This window comes from Corvus moneduloides, chromosome 1, assembly GCF_009650955.1.
Source record: "Corvus moneduloides isolate bCorMon1 chromosome 1, bCorMon1.pri, whole genome shotgun sequence".
Classification (NCBI taxonomy): Eukaryota; Metazoa; Chordata; class Aves; order Passeriformes; family Corvidae; genus Corvus; species Corvus moneduloides.
The window spans coordinates 93,488,740-93,507,722 of record NC_045476.1 but is presented as its reverse complement, the minus strand read 5'-3'; the positions used below and the strand labels follow the sequence as shown (position 1 = coordinate 93,507,722).

The 18,983-nt window shown below is 39.4% G+C and overlaps 1 protein-coding gene across 3 annotated transcripts in view; it reads right to left on the bottom strand.

Annotated features, from left to right (window-relative positions):
• VSTM2A (V-set and transmembrane domain containing 2A) overlaps window positions 1–12,498 on the bottom strand; it is a 31,274-nt gene extending 18,776 nt beyond the window's left edge. For 2 of the 3 annotated variants that reach the window (XM_032118779.1, XM_032118768.1), the window contains exons 1-4: window positions 11,955–12,495; window positions 9,496–9,662; window positions 8,538–8,588; window positions 4,837–5,173 (exon numbers count right to left, since the gene is read on the bottom strand). In XM_032118779.1, the coding sequence (XP_031974670.1) occupies window positions 4,837–5,173; window positions 8,538–8,588; window positions 9,496–9,662; window positions 11,955–12,033 (634 nt within the window). In that variant the 5' untranslated portion in view covers window positions 12,034–12,495. Of the gene's footprint in view, window positions 1–4,836; window positions 5,174–8,537; window positions 8,589–9,495; window positions 9,663–11,954 lie in introns of all 3 variants that reach the window. The other variant, XM_032118790.1, reaches the window with a different exon arrangement.
• Window positions 12,499–18,983: the final 6,485 nt, after the last annotated feature.

Genomic DNA, 18,983 nt, shown 5'->3' with positions numbered 1-18,983 from the left:
ATCTGGGGTTTTTAAAAGAAACATAAGGCATTAGTGAGTTGATTCTGCACTGGAAATCCTGGCCTTAAAAAACAAAAGGGTGGGGGGTTAGCTGCTGTAAAGACCTTGCTTTGTCAATGAATTCATTTGGAACATATTGACACTTCTCAGAAGATGTTTACAGTACCAAGGTCAGGAACTAACTAGTTATTAGGGCTACATCAACTAACATGGTTTGAATTGATTACATTATTTCAAGAAGCTGAAAAAAGTAGAGCAGCATCTTTTCATGAAGAGGGAATCAAAGTGCCAATTTCAAGTAAAAACAGAGATTGCAATTTTTGCAAGTATTCCTGACAACAGCAGAATAAGGTTCAGAACAAGAAGAACAAAATGGTCGCTTGGCTTTTGCTTTCATGAAGTCCAAAGGAAACAGAAACTTGACTTATTGCTATGCCACAATCAAAGTAATGGTTGGTGCCTCCCGACATTATGGGTACTCAGTTTCTAAAACAGCAACTATGAAAGCCAAAGAGTCTCTCAGTGAAGAAAGCACTAATGGTGGCTGTCACCTGAGTGGAGGCTAGAGCAGACATTTTGTTCCATTGCTTTAAGAGGAGATGGAACATAAATTAAAAAGAATTTAAAAACCCAACACAGAAGCTGGTTTATATCCTAAAAGATTCCAAACTGGACATAAAATTTGTGTTTAAAATAGGTTGATGGTAAAAGATTCCTAGATTCTCTAGATAAAAATGGAGACGGGGTAATGTCCTCAGTTTATCAGTATCAACAGACTGAAGAAAAAAGTTTTCATCCTTTTTTTTGCATTCATGCCTGATGATCAGCTTCTCAGTGTGATTTATGAAGCCAAGAATCCAGGTCATTGGGCCCACGTAAGTACCACCTTCGCCTTTGAGCTCCTTTTCAAGTCACTCGCTGGAACTCTGCCATCATCATAGGAATTTCTGGCATGTAGATAGCTTAATAGATGGATCTGTTACTTCATGAAAGAATGAAAAGTTGCTAGACATGTGCAGAGCCTGTATATAAGCAGTGAGAAAATTGACCTAATTGTCACTTCTTCATTTGTAATTCTCTGAGACTGATCTTCTTGAGTCTGAAAAGCAACTAATGGCTTTGAGCGCTTTAACAGAGCATTGGCAGAACAGGAGGAGTTTGGGGGATATAGTCTTTCTCAGTGCAACAAATGCTTCAGCTGATTTTGTTGCTATAAATGTTGAGTGATTTGAATGCAGACAGCAGAGTTTAGATTTGTATCCATGAAACAATGACATTTGCTGCAGCTTGGAGATTATTTAGCTTCCTTTCACCTGAATTCATTTTTGTTCTTGGACCCCATTTAATTGAAGCATTCCTTAGAATTACAAAGCTTTGTCATAACTCTGTGCTTTTACCTTTGGACTAAGGTTGTTATGAATTATGCAGGAAAAAAAAATGTCTGTCACTCCACCTACATAGGACATTTTCTGGATATATGCAGATTACTCTGTCAAATTACTTAGATTCCCTTTAAGCTGTGATGGGTTACCTCATTTGCTGCAGCCCGTAATTATGAAATGAAAGGGTCAAGCTGTGTTGGCTTTGACTTCTGCTGTCCTGACTTTTTTGACTTTGGGGTAGTCATTTAGTGCTTCTTAGTACATTATATGAAGATTCTCTGTGGGAGATGTTCTCATTAGCTATTTCTTCCTATATTGAATCTCCATTTTGCTTACAGTAATAAATATTTTTTTTTTTTACACTCACATAATATTTTTCAGAGCAGTGCAAAATACTAAATGGACCTCATAGCACTTTGTCAGCCATGGCTATATAGCTCCCTGACAGTTATCACAGATATTCTTACTTTTGAGCAAAGTAGGAGAATAGCAGAAATATCTATTCAGCTGGGAAGTGCTGATGTTTTAGAATGGTACTGACTGTAAACTGCTTTTATAGAGCTACATAGTAAATATCTATTGTCAAGAAATAAAAGAAATTCTGCAGTGTACTCCAGGATAGAAGGAGCCAAGTAGAATGCTACCTACCTTTTAAAAATAAAATTTGGGTAAAAATATTTATATAATCAGAATCAATTTTTCATATATTAGTAGCTGAGTCCTTCAGCAGTAGCTGAATACAGAATTCCCAATAATTTCACAGTGTCATGTTTCCCATTGTTGTAGATGTACTTCACAATAATCTGTGAGCATGGCAGTAAATATGGCCAACAACCACGTACCAGCTCTCTAATACTAGAGAATATTTAATACAATTACCTATGGTTAATAGTAGTTTTCTATTCAAGCAGCATTGCTGCAGTCAATGTTTTACTCAACATGAACAAACATCACAACCTGTACCTCCTTCAAGTAAAAATATGTACTTAATCATGATACATTTGTATTCAAACATGTTTCTATGTTCTAGGCTGGATGGATACATTGCTTACACATAATGAAATCACACAGCAGTCTTGTGCATGCATAAATATGGCTAGCACGTTGTTAAAGAGGGGAAGACCTTCTCATTTGATAAAGTAAGAAGGATGTGTTGATTTTGTGTCATAAAAAGGTACACTATTAATGTCTGTGACACCTCCTTTCTGCTTTCTTTGAGGTCTCAGAACTGACATCTCCCCTCCCTCAGCTGACGTTGCTCCTCTAAGTTAGATAAAGCTAAAACTCCCCACTTGTCCTCCTGTGAGTATTTCTATTACTGTAGAACAACTGTAAAATGGAATGAAAATCTGAATCTCACTATAGCTGGAAGAGTCAGGCCAAGATATTCTCAAGTTAAGAAAGCAAATCTTGGATCTCAACAGCTGAACTGATGTTTAAAATATCGGATATGTTTAAAATAACTGATGTCAAAAATATCACCAATAATTTGTGTAGCAAGTGACCATTAAATTGAAATTAAGCATTAAGTGTGATTCCTGGTACACTTTTATTTCTTCAGTAGATAAGCTACACCTCTGATGAATGCAGCATTTGTCTGTGCTTTGTCATAAAAAAAATGAACTGATAAACTAACTTACATTTTATCTGTTCAATTTTTAAATTATTCAGGATTGGGATTGTCTGTACTTGATCTGAATTAATCTTTGCTCAAGTAAAAAATTAAAGATTCATTTTTCTTTTTTTTCTTTTTTTTTTTTTAAACAGGGACCTTTCTGTGTAATAACCTACAAGCTCTCAAGTAACAAATATCCAGTAATCAGTCAAGACATTGCTTGGACTAAAGACATAAACAATACTATAAAGTCAATTATATATCCAAAATGATTTAGTGCATTAGCTGTTTTGTTCACACTTTGGCCGCAATGCAGTATAGTCTGTTGCTACATATTTCATAAACCTCTGACTATTTTAATAAATTTCACATAGGATGGAAAAAAACACAGAATTTTCACTTTATGAAAAGGTCTGCTGCTTTGAAATGTATGAGTCCAATGGAAAATAAGAAGTATATGCATTTATCTGAAAGGAAAGCCATGGTGGAATGGTGGTTTTAAATCAAGTGAAATATTTCTTTTCTTCTAACAGCTTAGACATTTTTTGGAAGAGCTAAAAAATGAAAGTGGCTCAATTTCAGGGAAAAAAACTGAATGTAACTTTTACATAAATATTAAAAAGTGTATACAGAGGCAAAATAATGATAGTAGATGCACCAACATTTTAACAGCAATAAGAAATTTTATATGAATAATCATATTGTTCCAATCTGTAAGGAAATGTATTTTCCTTATAAAAAAGTCTTTCTAACCTTTCTTGCCTGTAACTTGAAAGTGATTTCACAATAGGTGTGCTATGAAACTTGCTGTATTCACAGGTTTTGATTTAATAACACACTAGCAGAAAAATGATGCATCAAAGCTAATTAGCTTCCCTTACATATTTTAAGGTGGTTGTGATTTTGTGCCTTACATTGGCCCTTGGTGTAAATAGAAGTAACTCAGAAACCCTTAAACTTGCACAGTTTGTTTTTCAGAGGATATTTAATCATTTACATCTCAAATTTTTATCCTGTCCATCCTCTTTTGCCATCATATAGAACTGCACCTCCTGTATATTTGTGTACCTTTCCATAACTGTGAATTTTACAGTATCAATGTAGAAGATGAAGACTGATATTGATTATAGGTTATGTATACAGTGCTGAAAAAAATCCCCCCAATAAAATGTATAGAATTTTAATTTCTACATGACAGACAATGGAGACATTGCCATTTTAACCCTTGATTCAAAGCCAATGATCAAGCACCTGAAGATGATAAACACACATTCTCTGACACACCCATGGTCTTTCTAAAGCCTACACAACAAAGAAACTATCTGGTGTGCCTAAGGTCTGCTAAGATTTAGAAGTCAAGGTCCTTATGAAAATAGAATTGACAGTAAAAGTAGATTAATTTTAACAAATGTTGAAGATATGAGTTAGGTGACTGGTGTAAAATAACTTGGGAAGGATCACATCTGGATGATGTTTTATTTAATTTATCATGCACAGACATCTTAAAATGAGATGAGTCATTCACTGACATGCCCCTGTCTCTTCACACACACTACAGGGAAAGCTAAGCTTTGATTTGAGAGCTAGCCTTAGGTGGGTAAAACCAGCAGAGATAAGATCCACATACAGAAGTTTAAGGATTTTTGCTTCTTCTGCTCAAAAATTTATTCTTCAGATTTTAGGAAGTAAAGAGATAGCACGAAGAAGAGAACCAGAGAGAAGGAGGAATAAATGAGCACCACACTCTTCCTAGTCACAATTCCTGGTTACCTTGTTGATTTAGCCTCCTTTTACATGCTGGTAAGCAATCAAATGAAAGCTCAAAATGCTTTACCATACCTGATTGTGGACTTTGTTTGGGGATTTTGGCTGCTGCTTCGGGGCTGGAGGTGGTACGCACACGCTGATTGGCAGAATTGTGGATGCTACTTGGGACAGCTGCTGAGATGTTTTTACGAGGTTTCATGTCTTGCAACCACATTGGGGATGCCTCAAAGGCTTGCATTCGCCGAGAGTGGCTGTTAGCATTCACTTTGAGAAATGCCTGGGCCTTGTATTCCTGAAGGTCTCCATAGTTGGCATCGGTCACCCTGCACTCATACAAGCCTTCATCCTTTTTCCTCACTTTTGAAATCTGCAGCTTGTGGGAGATATCATTCCCTTGTACTTTCACTGTCTGCAAATTTTCCAGGGAAAAAAAAGAACAAAGGAAAGAACGTTGTCATGAATTCTTCTTCCTTTGGGAAAACTCTATGGACATAGAACCCAATTACTCAATGGTGTGATTGTGCTTACTGCAGGGAAGTTACATCAAGGATGAATATGGCTAATTGTATCTATGAGGATGCCTGACGTCTTGTTTCCAAATCTGCTTAGATGGTTTGCTCTGAAATCTAATTAGCCTCAGACAAAAAAACCAAACTACCATGCGCATTCCAATTAATTGCTTAAGATCATGAACATTCTTAATGAGCTTTCTTACGTAAACCTAGTATCTGTGCACTTTATTGGTTAAACCTTTCCAGTTAGTGGGCTTTACTGAATAATTCAGTTTCTGAACTAGTGCATTAACAATTTTGCTGGAGATGTTTGCCAAGATTTAAACTATGTTAATAACTATTTATTAGATTAACTTGTACTATTCACTACATTGAAACTGTATATTTTACATTCAGTTTGTCTCCTTCAAGTGTGTCTAAACTCTTGGTATCTTTTTGTGTTAATGGTAACAAGACGTCTTGTGTCAGGTTGTTTGTTTTGTCTTGTTTATCTGTGTACTTATTAGAAGCACATATTCAGAATCGTTTTAAGAGCTGTCAGCTAAAATAAGGCTCCTGATTTATTTTTAATTATTTTTAATGTCTGAGGGCAACATAATATATTTTTATTTTAGATAATTAAAATACACATGAGTAAATTATACATTCAGAAATGTGTGATAGGTATATTAAGATGCATTGGGAAAAGTTAACATAGATTCCTTTCTGTATGTTCATCACTTTAGAGAATTTATATTTAATTAATTTTCTATTACTCTCTCTCTGAATTAATATCTGTTGCCTCACAGGAAGCCAGTTAAAAGGTATTCAGTGGGATATAAATCTTCAGCTTTGAAGAACTTCTGAACCTGGTTAACTTCCAAAGTTACATAAACATGGATGCAAAGGTTGCTTTTGTGTCATCAATGACAGCCAATAAGGAGACATCAAGATGATGAATACATGGTGGATCACAAAAATAGAGAACTGTTAGATTGAAGCTAGACACGTTAGTGGGGATTGTACGACATATTACTTCTGATAGCTTGGCCTGCTGTAGTCACCGGTGTTGGCAAGGCACCTATTCTGCCTTCTTGATAAATTGAAGAGCAATACTTGTGAATATGTCATTGCTTTAAGATACTGGATGGACTTAATAGCCTGTTGTGTTGTACCCAGCTCTGAATTTATACTTGGCAAACTGAGTTGAAAGTATGGATTACATACTTACAGGCATAATGTATGCAATATTAATTGCACAGAAAGTGCTGCATAGTTATTTAAATCAAATTCAATAATAATAATATATCTCTACTGAACAATTCATGTTCAGCAAAAGGATTAAAGAAGATTCATATGAACAGAAAGAGGATTCATAGGTCATATTGTGCCTGCATTTGCTCCTATGCAAAAGCCACAAAGTTAACAGTGTTGCAGAGCCCTGATGAAAAACAGAATTTGTTTTGACTTTTGCATTTGAAATTTAGAAATTGTTGCAGTCAGCACAGATGCATGTTTTCTGTTTGTGCTGGTTTATCATTTAGAACAGATAGAAACAGTGTATTTCAGCACACATTTAGCATTTTTGAATATATTTCCTAAATGCTCTTAAACGTTTTCTCTTCATGATGATAATTTACAGTAGTACTAATGGAGCTGTGTATGCTTTAAAAAAAAAAGGCTACGTTTGTAAAAAGTAGATTTAGACATCTACATAATGTTGACTTTTTAAATTACAAATATAAAATAAGTGTTTTATGTAAGCTTACAGGAACACTATAAATACCCCATCATCAATTATTATTATTATACATAATGAAAGAGATTTGTAACTTCAAAGATGAGACAAGCTTTACAACCTATATTGTGTCTCAGTTCTTATGAATTACTACAGGGATTCCAAAGGAGCCAGTATTGATAAGGAATGAATTATCTGCTAGCCCTATGTCTGGTGGAATAGTATCCAAGGGCCACATGTGAGCCTCATTTGTAAGATAGTCTACAAATGCAACTGAAGATATGGTCCATGACACAAATAGTTTCTAGTCGATGGTGAGAAGTATCACAGAAAACATAAATATGGCCAGAATATGTATTGTATTGAACACAGCGTATATGAGTTCTCATTTATAAATGCCCTTCAGCTATACTTAGCTGCACTTTGACCTGATGCAATTACTTGGTTTGTTATTTGTAGGCATCAAAAAGCAGCAGAGTAAAGGATTTGTCAGAAATCATTCCCCTTTATTTGTTGCTGGTTTTAAGCTTTGCTGCTACTTAAAGCCTTGTCTGCAGCTAAAAATCACTTCCAAAGCAATTGTGCCAGGCAAAGGGAAAACCCCTCTGGGCTCAAAGGGAATATTCATGCTGCAGTATCTGCTAAGTATCTGTGTCTTTCCACTGCAGTGAGCACCACACCATCATCCCACCACCAGACATTTCTTGGGATGCTGAGGGAGGAGGGTCTGAGCTTTCTGAGGTCAGAAGCAGCCTTCTGGCTGTCCCTGACTCAAGACATGGGGCTGCTGTGGAAGGCATCCTTTCCCTGCAGGGAACAACTGGAGGGGGAATGGAGCAATGCTGCTTATAATTCTGTTGAGATAAGATCCTGGTTTAATCTCCAAGCAGCAGATTGGTAACTCCGGTGTCAGAATCTCCCTTTTGTAAAACAGAGTCTCAGCGGCCAGGATTTGAGATTACTCCCAATGGGGAGGTTTTGTCCAAAGCCTTTCTGAGCTTTTTTTCTGCCTGGGGGTATGGACCTGAGACAACACCCATTTAAGCAGTTGCACACACCGCTAAAGGAAAGTGCAGCTTCATGGACAAAATTCAACCTTAAAACCAACTTTGGAGTGCTAAAGTAGGCTCAGCAGTTACCCAGAGTAAATGAAAACACGAAATACAAGGATGGGTGCAGACTGAATTCTTCACAGGGTGCAAACAGGGTGTGCCAATGGTCTTTGCCTCGGCCACACCGGTAGATGCCTCCATGTCCAGGGGTGTGGGGGGCTGCATGGGGCAAGGCTGTCCTGACTCCCTCTGCCAGGGGCGTCAAAGAAGTAGTAACAGATTTATAGAATCAACTATTTAGGTTGGAAAAGACCTCTAAGATCCTCGAGTCCAACCACTGAGCTGCGGGATGCCAGCTTCCCGCAGTCTGCCGTGCGGGTGGGGAGAGGATGAGGAGCAGGACGGACTCGGCGATCCGAGGCTGGGTGGGCCCTGACGGGGGAAGGAACCCCAGGCCGGCGGGGGCTGCCCGCGCCCTGCGGCGACACTTACGCTGATCTTCGTGCCGTCGCTGTCCAGGTCCCGCTCGGGCAGGAGCTCCACCTGCAGGGAAAGGAGCGCCGCCGTGGGTCTCTGGCCCCGCGCCCCACTCCGCGCCCCCTCCCGCCCCGCCGCCGAGCCCGTGGAGCGGCGCGCCGCGCCTGCCACCTGCGGGCCGCGCCGGGGACAGCCAGGGAACAGCCGGGGACAGCCGGGGACAGCCGGGGACAGCCGGGGACAGCCGGCACGGGCGCCCGAGGGGCACGGACCAGCGGACCCACCACCCTCCTGCCTTGCTTGGGCGTCTCTTCGGAGCGGCTGAATGCCGAGCCCGGTGACGACGTGACTGCGGCCACAGGAAGGAGCGTCCCCGGATGGCAGTGTGAGTGGCCCCTCCTGTCCCGCTCAGAAGGATGAAATCACGCTGTTGACTGATTTTGGTTTTTTACTTCTCTAGGGGCATTGGTTCCCCCCTGCCTCCCCCGCCCCCTCCAAGCGTGTGCCCTCCTGTGGCAGCTGCGTACGGAGTTAGGACTGCCAACTCGACTGAGCTAGCTGGAAATTGGGAGGCACGTGTAGGATCTTGCCTCTTGGGAAATACAAAATTCCCACAAGGAGCAATCTTTGAACAGCTGCTTTCCAAGGGAAAATGAAATAGGGAAAAATAATAATAATAAAAAAGAAAAGTGTGGGGAGGAATAGACTTTGGAAAACATGTGTGGTTTTATGAACAACCCTAGCTGCATCATGGAAGTGACAGCACCAAAGGCACCAACCCCTGAGATGGGCATTTTCCTCTGCAGGTCCCTGTTCTGTTATTTCATAGTCAAAATTAAGTTTCTAGGGAGGTACAGAACCTCTCTCAGCTCCTTTCCTCTGGTCTCCCCTTCTCTCCTTCTCTCCTTTCCTCTCCATCCTTTCTGTAGCATTCTCCAGATGGTTTTAGGACCCCATGGCAGAGGATCAGTACCTGAGTGCCTGTCACCTCAGCTCCAGCCTCTTGGTCCTCAGCCGCCCGCAGAAACCACCACTGGATCTCAAGGTACACCGAAGTAGAGCCACTTTGGAAAGCACAAGACATCTCCACGTTCTGCCCTTCAGTGGCCGTGACATTTCGGGGAAACTCTGTGAATTTTGCTGTAAAACAAATGCATAACATAGTGGGATCTCCTGCTACCTACTGATCGTTTATGGTCTGCTTCTTGTGTTGCCTTTTTTATTCTTTCCTCTTCCCCACCCCCTTTTTGAATTCTGTTTTCTTTTCTTATTCCCCCTCTTTTTAATTTTTTTTCCCCCCGAGTTTCCCACACATTATCTCCCCGGGTATTCTCACACCCAGGTATGTTTTTCCTCCCTTATGCACAAATCCACCCTCTTTACACTCTCAGTTCTGCTCATGGGAAATGCTATAGATCCCCCTGCTTGCTCCCATGAGCTAGTGAAGTTTCACATAATTAGGTCCGAATACCCTTGGGCAGAATGCAGTATTTCACCAGACTCACTGAGGGATTTTGTACAAGACCAATTTAGGAGAGGAAAAAAATCGGACTGATTTATTGTATTATGTAGGGCTGAGCTGTAGACCTGTAAATTGTTAAACGTTGCACAGCCAGCCGAAGCCGCTGTTGGCACAGGCACCTCTGGGTACTCTTCTGAGTGAGTGTTACAATCACTTGTCAAATGTCCTTTTCAAAGGCTTTACCTGAGTTCCTTACTCAGATTCTCAGAACCTCTGCTTGCATAATCAGACCAAAAATCAATTCACCTTCTGTTTCTCAGTCCCAGCAGACACTTTCTAGAACCAACCTTCATGTTTGTATCTCAGTCCTTCAACAAACAGGATCTACCCATTTCAGTTTACCACTTCTAGGTATAAAAGCTAATGCTGATAGGCATAGTCCAAGACATCAGTAATTCTTTAAGTCTCAGGCTTTACTTCCTTCTCATCCTTTCTTATAACTTACTTGAAAATTGTACAACGTAATGAATCATGATAGTCAAGTGAGGGGGACTGCAGACAAACAATCTAATAAATAAATGCCATGTTTCAAGAAGAGGAAAATTTGGAAAGACTCTGCAATGTCGCTTTCTGTTATGAATTGTTAGAGATTGACTAGAGCATATTATTATGTGAAGGAAATGTGATGCGAAAGAAATATTGCTCACTGTCTCCTCCCCTCTCCCCCTCTCTTTATCCAGTCTTCCTAGCCAGCCTGGAATTGTTGGGATAATTTGGTAAGCAGTGTTACTTCTCTTTCCCCTTACATTTGTGCCTGGCAACAAATACTTTCGAAGCTGCTAGCTTTATATTCCACGGTGCCCCTTTTTCTGACCCCCACCCCCACCAGCCAGCGATTGCTAGTCACCGAGTTAAACTGGCAAAAGGACCGTGCATTTTTGTGTGTGTTCGGGGCTAGTAAGTTTGTTTTGTTTTGGTTTGGTTTTTTTCTCGGTTTGTTCCACCTCTGCCCTCCTGGTCAGTACGCGTGAGCGGCGTGGGGACACGGAGGGGAATACTGCCGGCATTCCCCCCGGTGGCACCGTCAAGCGCAAAGCCGCGGGGAGCTGCGGGAAGGGGAGGGCGAGCAGGGAGCAGCGGGCAGGGGGCGGCGGGAGGGGGCAGCCGGCGCAGGACCAGGATGGGGCAGCGGGCGCGGGGGTGGCCCGGCGCGATCTGTCCGTGGTGCTGACGGCGGCGCCGCAGCCTCGGCGTCCCAAACAACCGGCTCCTGCAGCGCCGGGGCTGCTTGAAATGCAAGGCGCGCCTTTCGGCGGAGAGGGAGGGAGGAGGGCGACGGGGGTGGGGGGAGGTATTCAAAGAAGTCGATTTTGGTTTTTTCTCCCCTTTTTTTTTTTTTTTTTTTTTTTTTTTTTGGTGGAGGGAGAGTGGTAGAAATGCACATAGTCACGAAATAGAAATGAAGGTCTGACTGAAGACTGCAGGATAATGAGAGGAAGGGGAACGCAGCACGGAAGGAGACTGCAATATTTTAAGAGAAGCAGTAGGTTTAGCCAGCCGGTACTTGGTCTGAATGCAATAATTATGCATGCACGGATAGGTGCTTATTGTATGCAAACATGCCTATATAACAACATGCACAACCCGAAAACATGCATGTCCATTCCCCACCACCCCTTCACTCTTCTGCAAGGTGCCTGTTATTCCCCTCTTTGCATTCAAGTAAAGCAAGCCTGTTATATTTCTACTTTGGGGAAACTTCTCACTTCTTTTCCTATTTACAGACAATTTTGTCTGTACAAACCAAGTGTAAACCTGATGCTCGGTGTCCTCATCTCTTACACATTTTGGTTGTTTTCCTTCTTTTCCCCTTTCTTCCTTTCCTTCCGCCCCTCCCCACCCCAATTCTGTACTCAGTCTGTTTTAGCATAGCAAACCACACACTCGTATTTGACAATAAGTGATCTTACCTTGGGTAGAAAGTCCTTGTTGAATATACATAACTGAAAAGAAAATGAATCCAATATAAGCTAGAAAGATCCCCATCATTCCAAGATGAAGAAGTCACATCAGGGTAAAAAAAAAAAAAAAAAAAAAAGCCAAAGGTGCCCTCAAAAGAGAAAGAACTGATATATAAGTGTATGTATGTATTTCAAATATATGAACAGAAAGAAATTTGCAATGTTACAAAAAGGCTCTGTATTGTAGCCCTAGCTGCGACACTGGCAGCATTCTGCTGCTCAGTGGAGTCTTTTTCTTTGAGAAGAGCGAGTATTGCAATACAGTGTGGTTCAGATGAGCTGTCTCAGGCGCTGTGTTGCTTGAAGTCCAGATACAGACTAAAAAAAACACAAACCGTTGAAAAGTGGGTATCAGCTGCCTTCTGTGCCTTTTTTCTGCTACCTGGCAGCTTCGTCCAACGTCAGCTCTTGCTGCTTAGGATGGCGTGATGACTGCCCTCCCTACTCACTGATCCAGCTTGGGAAGAGAGGAGTAGGGGAAAGAAAAGGAGGGAGGGAGGGGGGGAAGAAGAGAAGTCTACTGTGCTTGTATTGCTTCAACTTTTCCTTCTAATGGCTGCGATAATGCCTTTAACCCTTCCCTCTCCCTCCCCATACTCTACACCCTCTACCTGTTCTAACTTCTACTGGTTCTGATGCTGGGGTAAATCTGCAGGGTTTTTGGTGTGCTTTTCTGTTTTTTGGGGGGTTTTTTGTTTCTTTGGGTATTTTGGGGATTTTTTGGCTTTTTTTTTTTTTTTTTTTTTTTTTTTTTTGAATAGTGTACAGCTTATGACAGAGCAGGGAGCTTTTATTGTACTGATGTAATCTTCAATCTTACATCCCAAAACACTCAGTGGCTAAGAGGGCAATGCAGTGGTTTGATTTTTGGTGAGTTAAGCTGTTTCTGTTTTCTCCTTTTTCTTTCCCTCTTACAGGGTCTGAGGGGAAAATAGTTACTCAGTAATCAGTAATCCTGTCGCACTTGCTATTGCTTGCTCCAAATAACTGTGCTTCTAGCATCTTACATTAAAATTACTTCATTTTGTCATCAAAGACAGATAAAGAGGATGATACTTAGAGTGTGCTTAGGTTACATTATACACGTTTCTACAGAAAAATATTTAGCTAGATAAAAATGGATTTTCATACCTTACGGATTACTCACATTAATATATGTATGTATGCACACCAGAGAAGCTGTTTATAGTATATTAAAGAATGCTTCCTCCTGCAGTGAATGCTTCCTTCCTTGTTCCCTGTTTTCTGCCTATGTATATTAAGAATGTTCAGATAAGAGACTAATCTTGACAGTGTTAGGTATTCAAAATACCCTGAAACACATCTGCACTGAGAGAAGTTCTCTGGCTGAAATCGCCCTGCTGCTTGTAGTAGGAAGCCATCTAGAAAGTGCTTGTTGCACTAAGCAGTCACCAAATACCTTCTGAAGGCTGAGACAAAGACTAAATACAAATTGAAAAGAGCACCTGATAGTCACTCAGCCTGCCAAACAGCTGAACTTAACTGCTAATCACAAACTAAAAAAAGCAACAAGCCAGTAGCAAATTAAGAGTATTTTATCTGCACAGGCAGTACGTTTTTCTGGAACAGGACAGGTTCTGTCATTCTTGGCAATGGGAGTGCAGCAGTTGCACAATGGTACAAGATGCAACTTTCACCTTACTCACTGCATTAGCCAAATTATTGCATGCATACAAGACATCTGACATAGCTGCAGAGATCTCTTTCACAGAACTGATGATATCTGACTGGAGAACAATCTTTTTTTCTACCATTTTAGCTTCCTTTTTTTTTTTTTTCATAATTGCATGAGTTCCCATTTTTATTTATGAAAAGAAGGAGCCATTTCTCCATGGCAATAGCCTATTCCAGTCATGTCATAACTTAAGCTTAGCAAAAATTCTGAGTGAAAAATTAATACAATAAATCAAATATAATTTAAATTATTAAAATGATCCCCCAAATGGGAAAACATTTGTGTTACTTGAAAGATTTCCTATTAGCACAGAGTTTTAATTACTTAAAGGAGGTCATGATGGATATACTCAAAACCAAAGAAAGGCTGTTAAACAAAAGAAAAGCACCAGTCTTTTAAGGTGGTAGACATAAATTATCTGAAATAGCCAAGGTTTGTTGGTGATTCAATGATTACACACACACTGTAGAGGTCTTTACAGGTTCAGATGGTGAATGTTTCAATAATTTCTATAAAAGAAATCAGTTCCTTTTCAGATGGGTAGCCAAAATCCTAAGTCACTCCTGAAAATGAAGGCTGATTATAGGATTCACTTCAAACCCATGTACGTCATCAGTAATCAGTTGAAATTACAAATTAGAGACATTTTATCAGCAGCCAAGTTAAATGTAAATTAGACATGAGGAAAAAGAATCTAAGCAGTATCACCTGGTTTAGAAGGAAAGCAGAAAACGGAAATAGATCACTTTTTTCTCTTTTATTTGCCTATTCCAATTTGAGACATTTGATAAGTAAATTTAATTTTTTCAATTTGTAATTTAGAAGCAAGAATAATTCTCCCAAATACCCTGTAGTCAATGGAACTAATGAAATCTTAAATTACTGTCCCAGGGACATACAAAAAAATATATATGGTAATTAAAATATCAGAACAGAGTATGTATCAGGAAATTTATTTAATGGAAAGAATCCTAACACTTGGTTACATGTTTATTGTTTTTATTTTATTCATGTGCTGCAACAAGCCATATGATTCTGTGAAATACTTCAAACGGAAAGCAGAAATTATCCACCTTGTGTTATCAATGTTAAATTTCACTCTGGTGGGTGTGACTTCTCCACAATCAACCATGCTGTATGAATCTGGGCACTGAATGTGTCTGGTTACCTTGTGTGAAATTTCTGCCTTTTGTGCTCTTAAAAGAGTTTTCATGTAGTCTAATTTAAGTGAGAAGTATCAGTTATGCTTTATGACACGAATTATATGGACCATGTGATCTTCCTGATGCCTTTTTCCTCCCTCTCAATTATTCTAACAGATGAGAGATCACTGGACATCCTCTCAAGTCAGAAAGAAAATGTCCATGCACAGGGGAATGACTTTTCAAACATGCCAATGAAATGTAATAATGGAAGACCCATTTATGATATCTTGGAGCTGAATTATGTGGATCTCTCTGTATCTTATTACTAGTTCAGTACATGTTCCAGTTCAAAAGCTCCTTCAAAATCATGAATGGCTCTGCATGTTTATCACTCTGCCCACTCTTACAGGTCCCAGGTCCATGTATCTGTTCTAACTATTAAGCAAAAAAAGGATTATGGAGGTTGTAATGCCAAGCTCAATAAAGGTTAGAAATGAAAGTTATTGTTCTGCTAATCAGCAATAAGGTTGGAGTGCTTAAAGACATGGACTAGTATGGGCTACCTTGCCCTGCAGGAAATGGATCAGCTGATGATTGAGACCATGACTGTGTTGCTATCCAACAAACTAAATTAAAAATTAAATCAAAAAATTACTTTTTTATACTTTTTAATGTTATTTTGAATATTTGATATTTTCAGCTTTTCTTTTCCATCATTATTTCAAAGATTTCTTTACCATTTCAAGGGAAATTTTGTATTTTTTGATGAAATCTGTGATTTATAAAAGTTGAAATGGAGTTTGATTCTCTTCACTGAGGATCGTTCTTTGGTTTTTTTAACCCAAGTGCTCATATGAGCCTTTTCCAGCATGTCACTGTTGTCTCTTTTCAAGAGTATGTCATTATATATCAGAAGAAGCAGCATAACTCAATAGTAATTATTTCGGTAATAATTTGGAAAAGAACTTGTGCAGGGTTGACTTTCAAACCTGAGAGTATCAGGGACTTCTTACACAATTGCATATCTATTCAGTTTAAGGAGACAGCACACACATAGACTTATGAGTACCCAAACCAATGAGAGCCTTGTCTATGCTCAGAGAATTTGTGATCTTTAAAGAGAGAAAATCTAAACAAATTTTTATGTCTTAAGTACTTTGGGACAAGAATTTCTCTCATCTGTATATGATGTCACTGTGGGCTCCCCGAAATTTTAATGCAATTGACAGCTATTTCACAATGAAAGCAACATCATAACCTTATTCATGACAGCGAATAAATGTAGAATCCTTCAAAACTAGTAACATTTGAGACACTTGCCAGTCTGAAGAATACTTGCCAAGTGATGCTTTTTGTTACCTCCATAAGATTGCTTGTTCTGATTACTGCTCTGCATAAACACAAGCCATACTCATAGTTCATAGAGCCATACTTTGTGAAACTATACATTTGGACTGTAATGTTTCTATGCTAGCTCTGTCTTTCAGGTTTTCAAGTGGTGGTGGTCACCTTTGGGTTTTCTGCTCTTATTCAAATGTATATCAACTATCTATGAAACCAGCAGTGGAAGAGGAGAGGATTATAATAAAGGTTAGAAATAAGTTCTCCTTTATTTCTAAGATTTTTTATTTGGAATACTGTTACACTCTTCCTGTTCAGATGAGAAACATCATATTTTATAGAGGTATCATTTGTGTTTGGAAATTTCACTCTTGTGAAAATTCCTGCACATTTGGCCATATTCAAAGATGTGAATAAATATGGGTTGCATATGCTCAATAGCAGCTCACATCCTTTAGAAGTCTGTGCTCATTCATTGTGCCTGAATTCCTCAGAGCCCTGTGCTGACTTAGCACATATGTGACATTTTCACAGAGAGAGCAGATATGCAAAGGGACTAGCTGCATAACCCCCCATGCAATTAGTATCTAGAGAAACAGGAGAAAAGCAAGAGAAAAGAAAGATCCTACAACAGGATGAGGCATCAATGAAAGGGTTGAAAGTTAGAAAATGTCATAATGAAGTTTGTCCATTATCTTAATGCATTCCTTTCATTCCCAGGCAATTATGATCTACTTCAGGTGAACCCCTCGTATTTTTAACCCAGAATCATACTTCACTCAATAGACAAAGTTCTGCTAGTCTAAGAATGGATTCTTGCTTCGGCTGGGAAAGTAAAGGATGCTGTTGTATGTGGTATTTATGCTTTACATGCACTGGAAGAGAATGGATGCCTTCCTCTCAGGGCAGTTAAGTTCTTTCTAGAAGCAGAATCTGTCTCTGACCATCAGAGTTCCCAAGTGACTTTCCACAGTCCCTTACATCAGATGTTTCACATAGGGTCAATAACAGTGTGCTTCTCATTTCTTAAAGCCCACCTCATGACCCTGATGGTGCAGATGAAGAACAGAGCAGTCGCAGCTGCAATTAAAGTGAATGGATGTTGTGATTGAAGATGCAGATTATTATAAAATGTGACAAAATCCCACAATCTGGACCCTGGGTAGCTCAACACTGACTGTTGTCTATGTGTCTCTGCTGCCTGTCTGTAAAGTGGAATATATTACCTTGTCACTTCAGAGAGGTTTTGTTAGACAAATTAACCTTCAGGAAGCTCTCAGAGCTTTGCATGATGATCACCATAGGGAAGCCCAGAAGGAAATAAATAATTCTGTCTTCAGCTCAGTGTTTGAGTGGTGTGCATGGGTGAGGCCTAGGGACACACACTGAAAAATAAAAATAAGCAAAATGTTGAAGACCTTCTGATTACTTTAATCCCATTGTTCACAAACCCATAATGAGGTAGGGGGAGGATCTAGAAAAAATCCCTGTGTCATGGTATATTTAAAGACTACATGATTTTGCATATGAAGGGAGGCAGTTTAATTCTTGCTTTGTTGTCTCTTGAGTACTTGATTTGAAACTTTAAAAGTGGTCTTTCAGTACAGCTTTTTACGTGTAGTAGAATATTTTATAGCTCTCTCTTTACCATTGTCTCTCTCTACCATTAGGTAGCTGGGAGGAAAGCTCGCAGAACCTTAAAATGAGAATTTAGGCATCAATCCAAATGCTTTTTTCTTAGGGTTTTTTTTGGCTTTTATTAGAGAAAAGCAAAAAAAAAAAAAAAAAAGCTGTTTTAAGCACAATCTGTACCCTGAGTTTATGGAAAACATATGAAACTAAGGTTTCTATGCAGAAAACCTTGATGCTGTATTACTCTTCTTATGACCCTGCTTGGTTTTTTCAATCCTTTTTTTTTAACCCAGTTGGTTCATACCCAGAATAATGTAGAAGTATCTTTGCCATATGATACATTCATTCTGACTTAAGTTTTTAAAACCTGGAGTTCCTAAGTTGCTTAGAATCATATGAGCAGAGCTTTTTAGAAAATCAAACAAAAAAATTAGACATAGAAATGCTATGGTAGGATTTTATACTGTCCAAATTATGCATATTGACTGCAATTTCTCTGAATTCAACCTTCACTGAAATTTCAGTTTGATTTCTCCCTTTTTTATCTCTTGGTATCCCTGACGGTGTTGGTCCCAAACAAATTAGAAGTTAGGTGTATTTCTTGGAAGAAAGGCACACTGGAGAGCAGGACAGTAACTAGGCTGTTTTGTCCATGTTATTTAGAGTGCTGTTGGTGAGGGGTGTGCTCACTATGTTCAAAAATATGGGGAGGGCTGGAGACAGTTATCAGCCTCGTCAGATAGAAAACTTCATTCCCTTCTTTGAACAGTGCTAAAGCAAGCAACACTCTGTCCACTAAAGAATTATATTTTCTTTTGTGTATAGAGTTGGCTCCAAAATTTGCTTGATTCCTAAAGACCTGTCAGTTTGATGAAAGAAAAAGTGTTCTCATAGGGCTCAAACAGAATATTTAATTTTGTTAAGGGTGTAACAAAGGGATACTTCCTGGTGAATTTATATTTTTCACTTTGTTAATTGCTATTTTTCCCCCTGTCTTCGCTGGCATAGGCATGTTGGCTATAACTGCACACTGAAATAGCAGCAAAGAAAGCAGAATAGGTGTTACACTGGTGGTTTTTTAGTGTGTTATTTTTGTTTGGTGGGTTTTTTTCTTCCAATTTTGAAGGTTTACAATGAATCATGAAGGTAGAGAGTAGCCTCGGG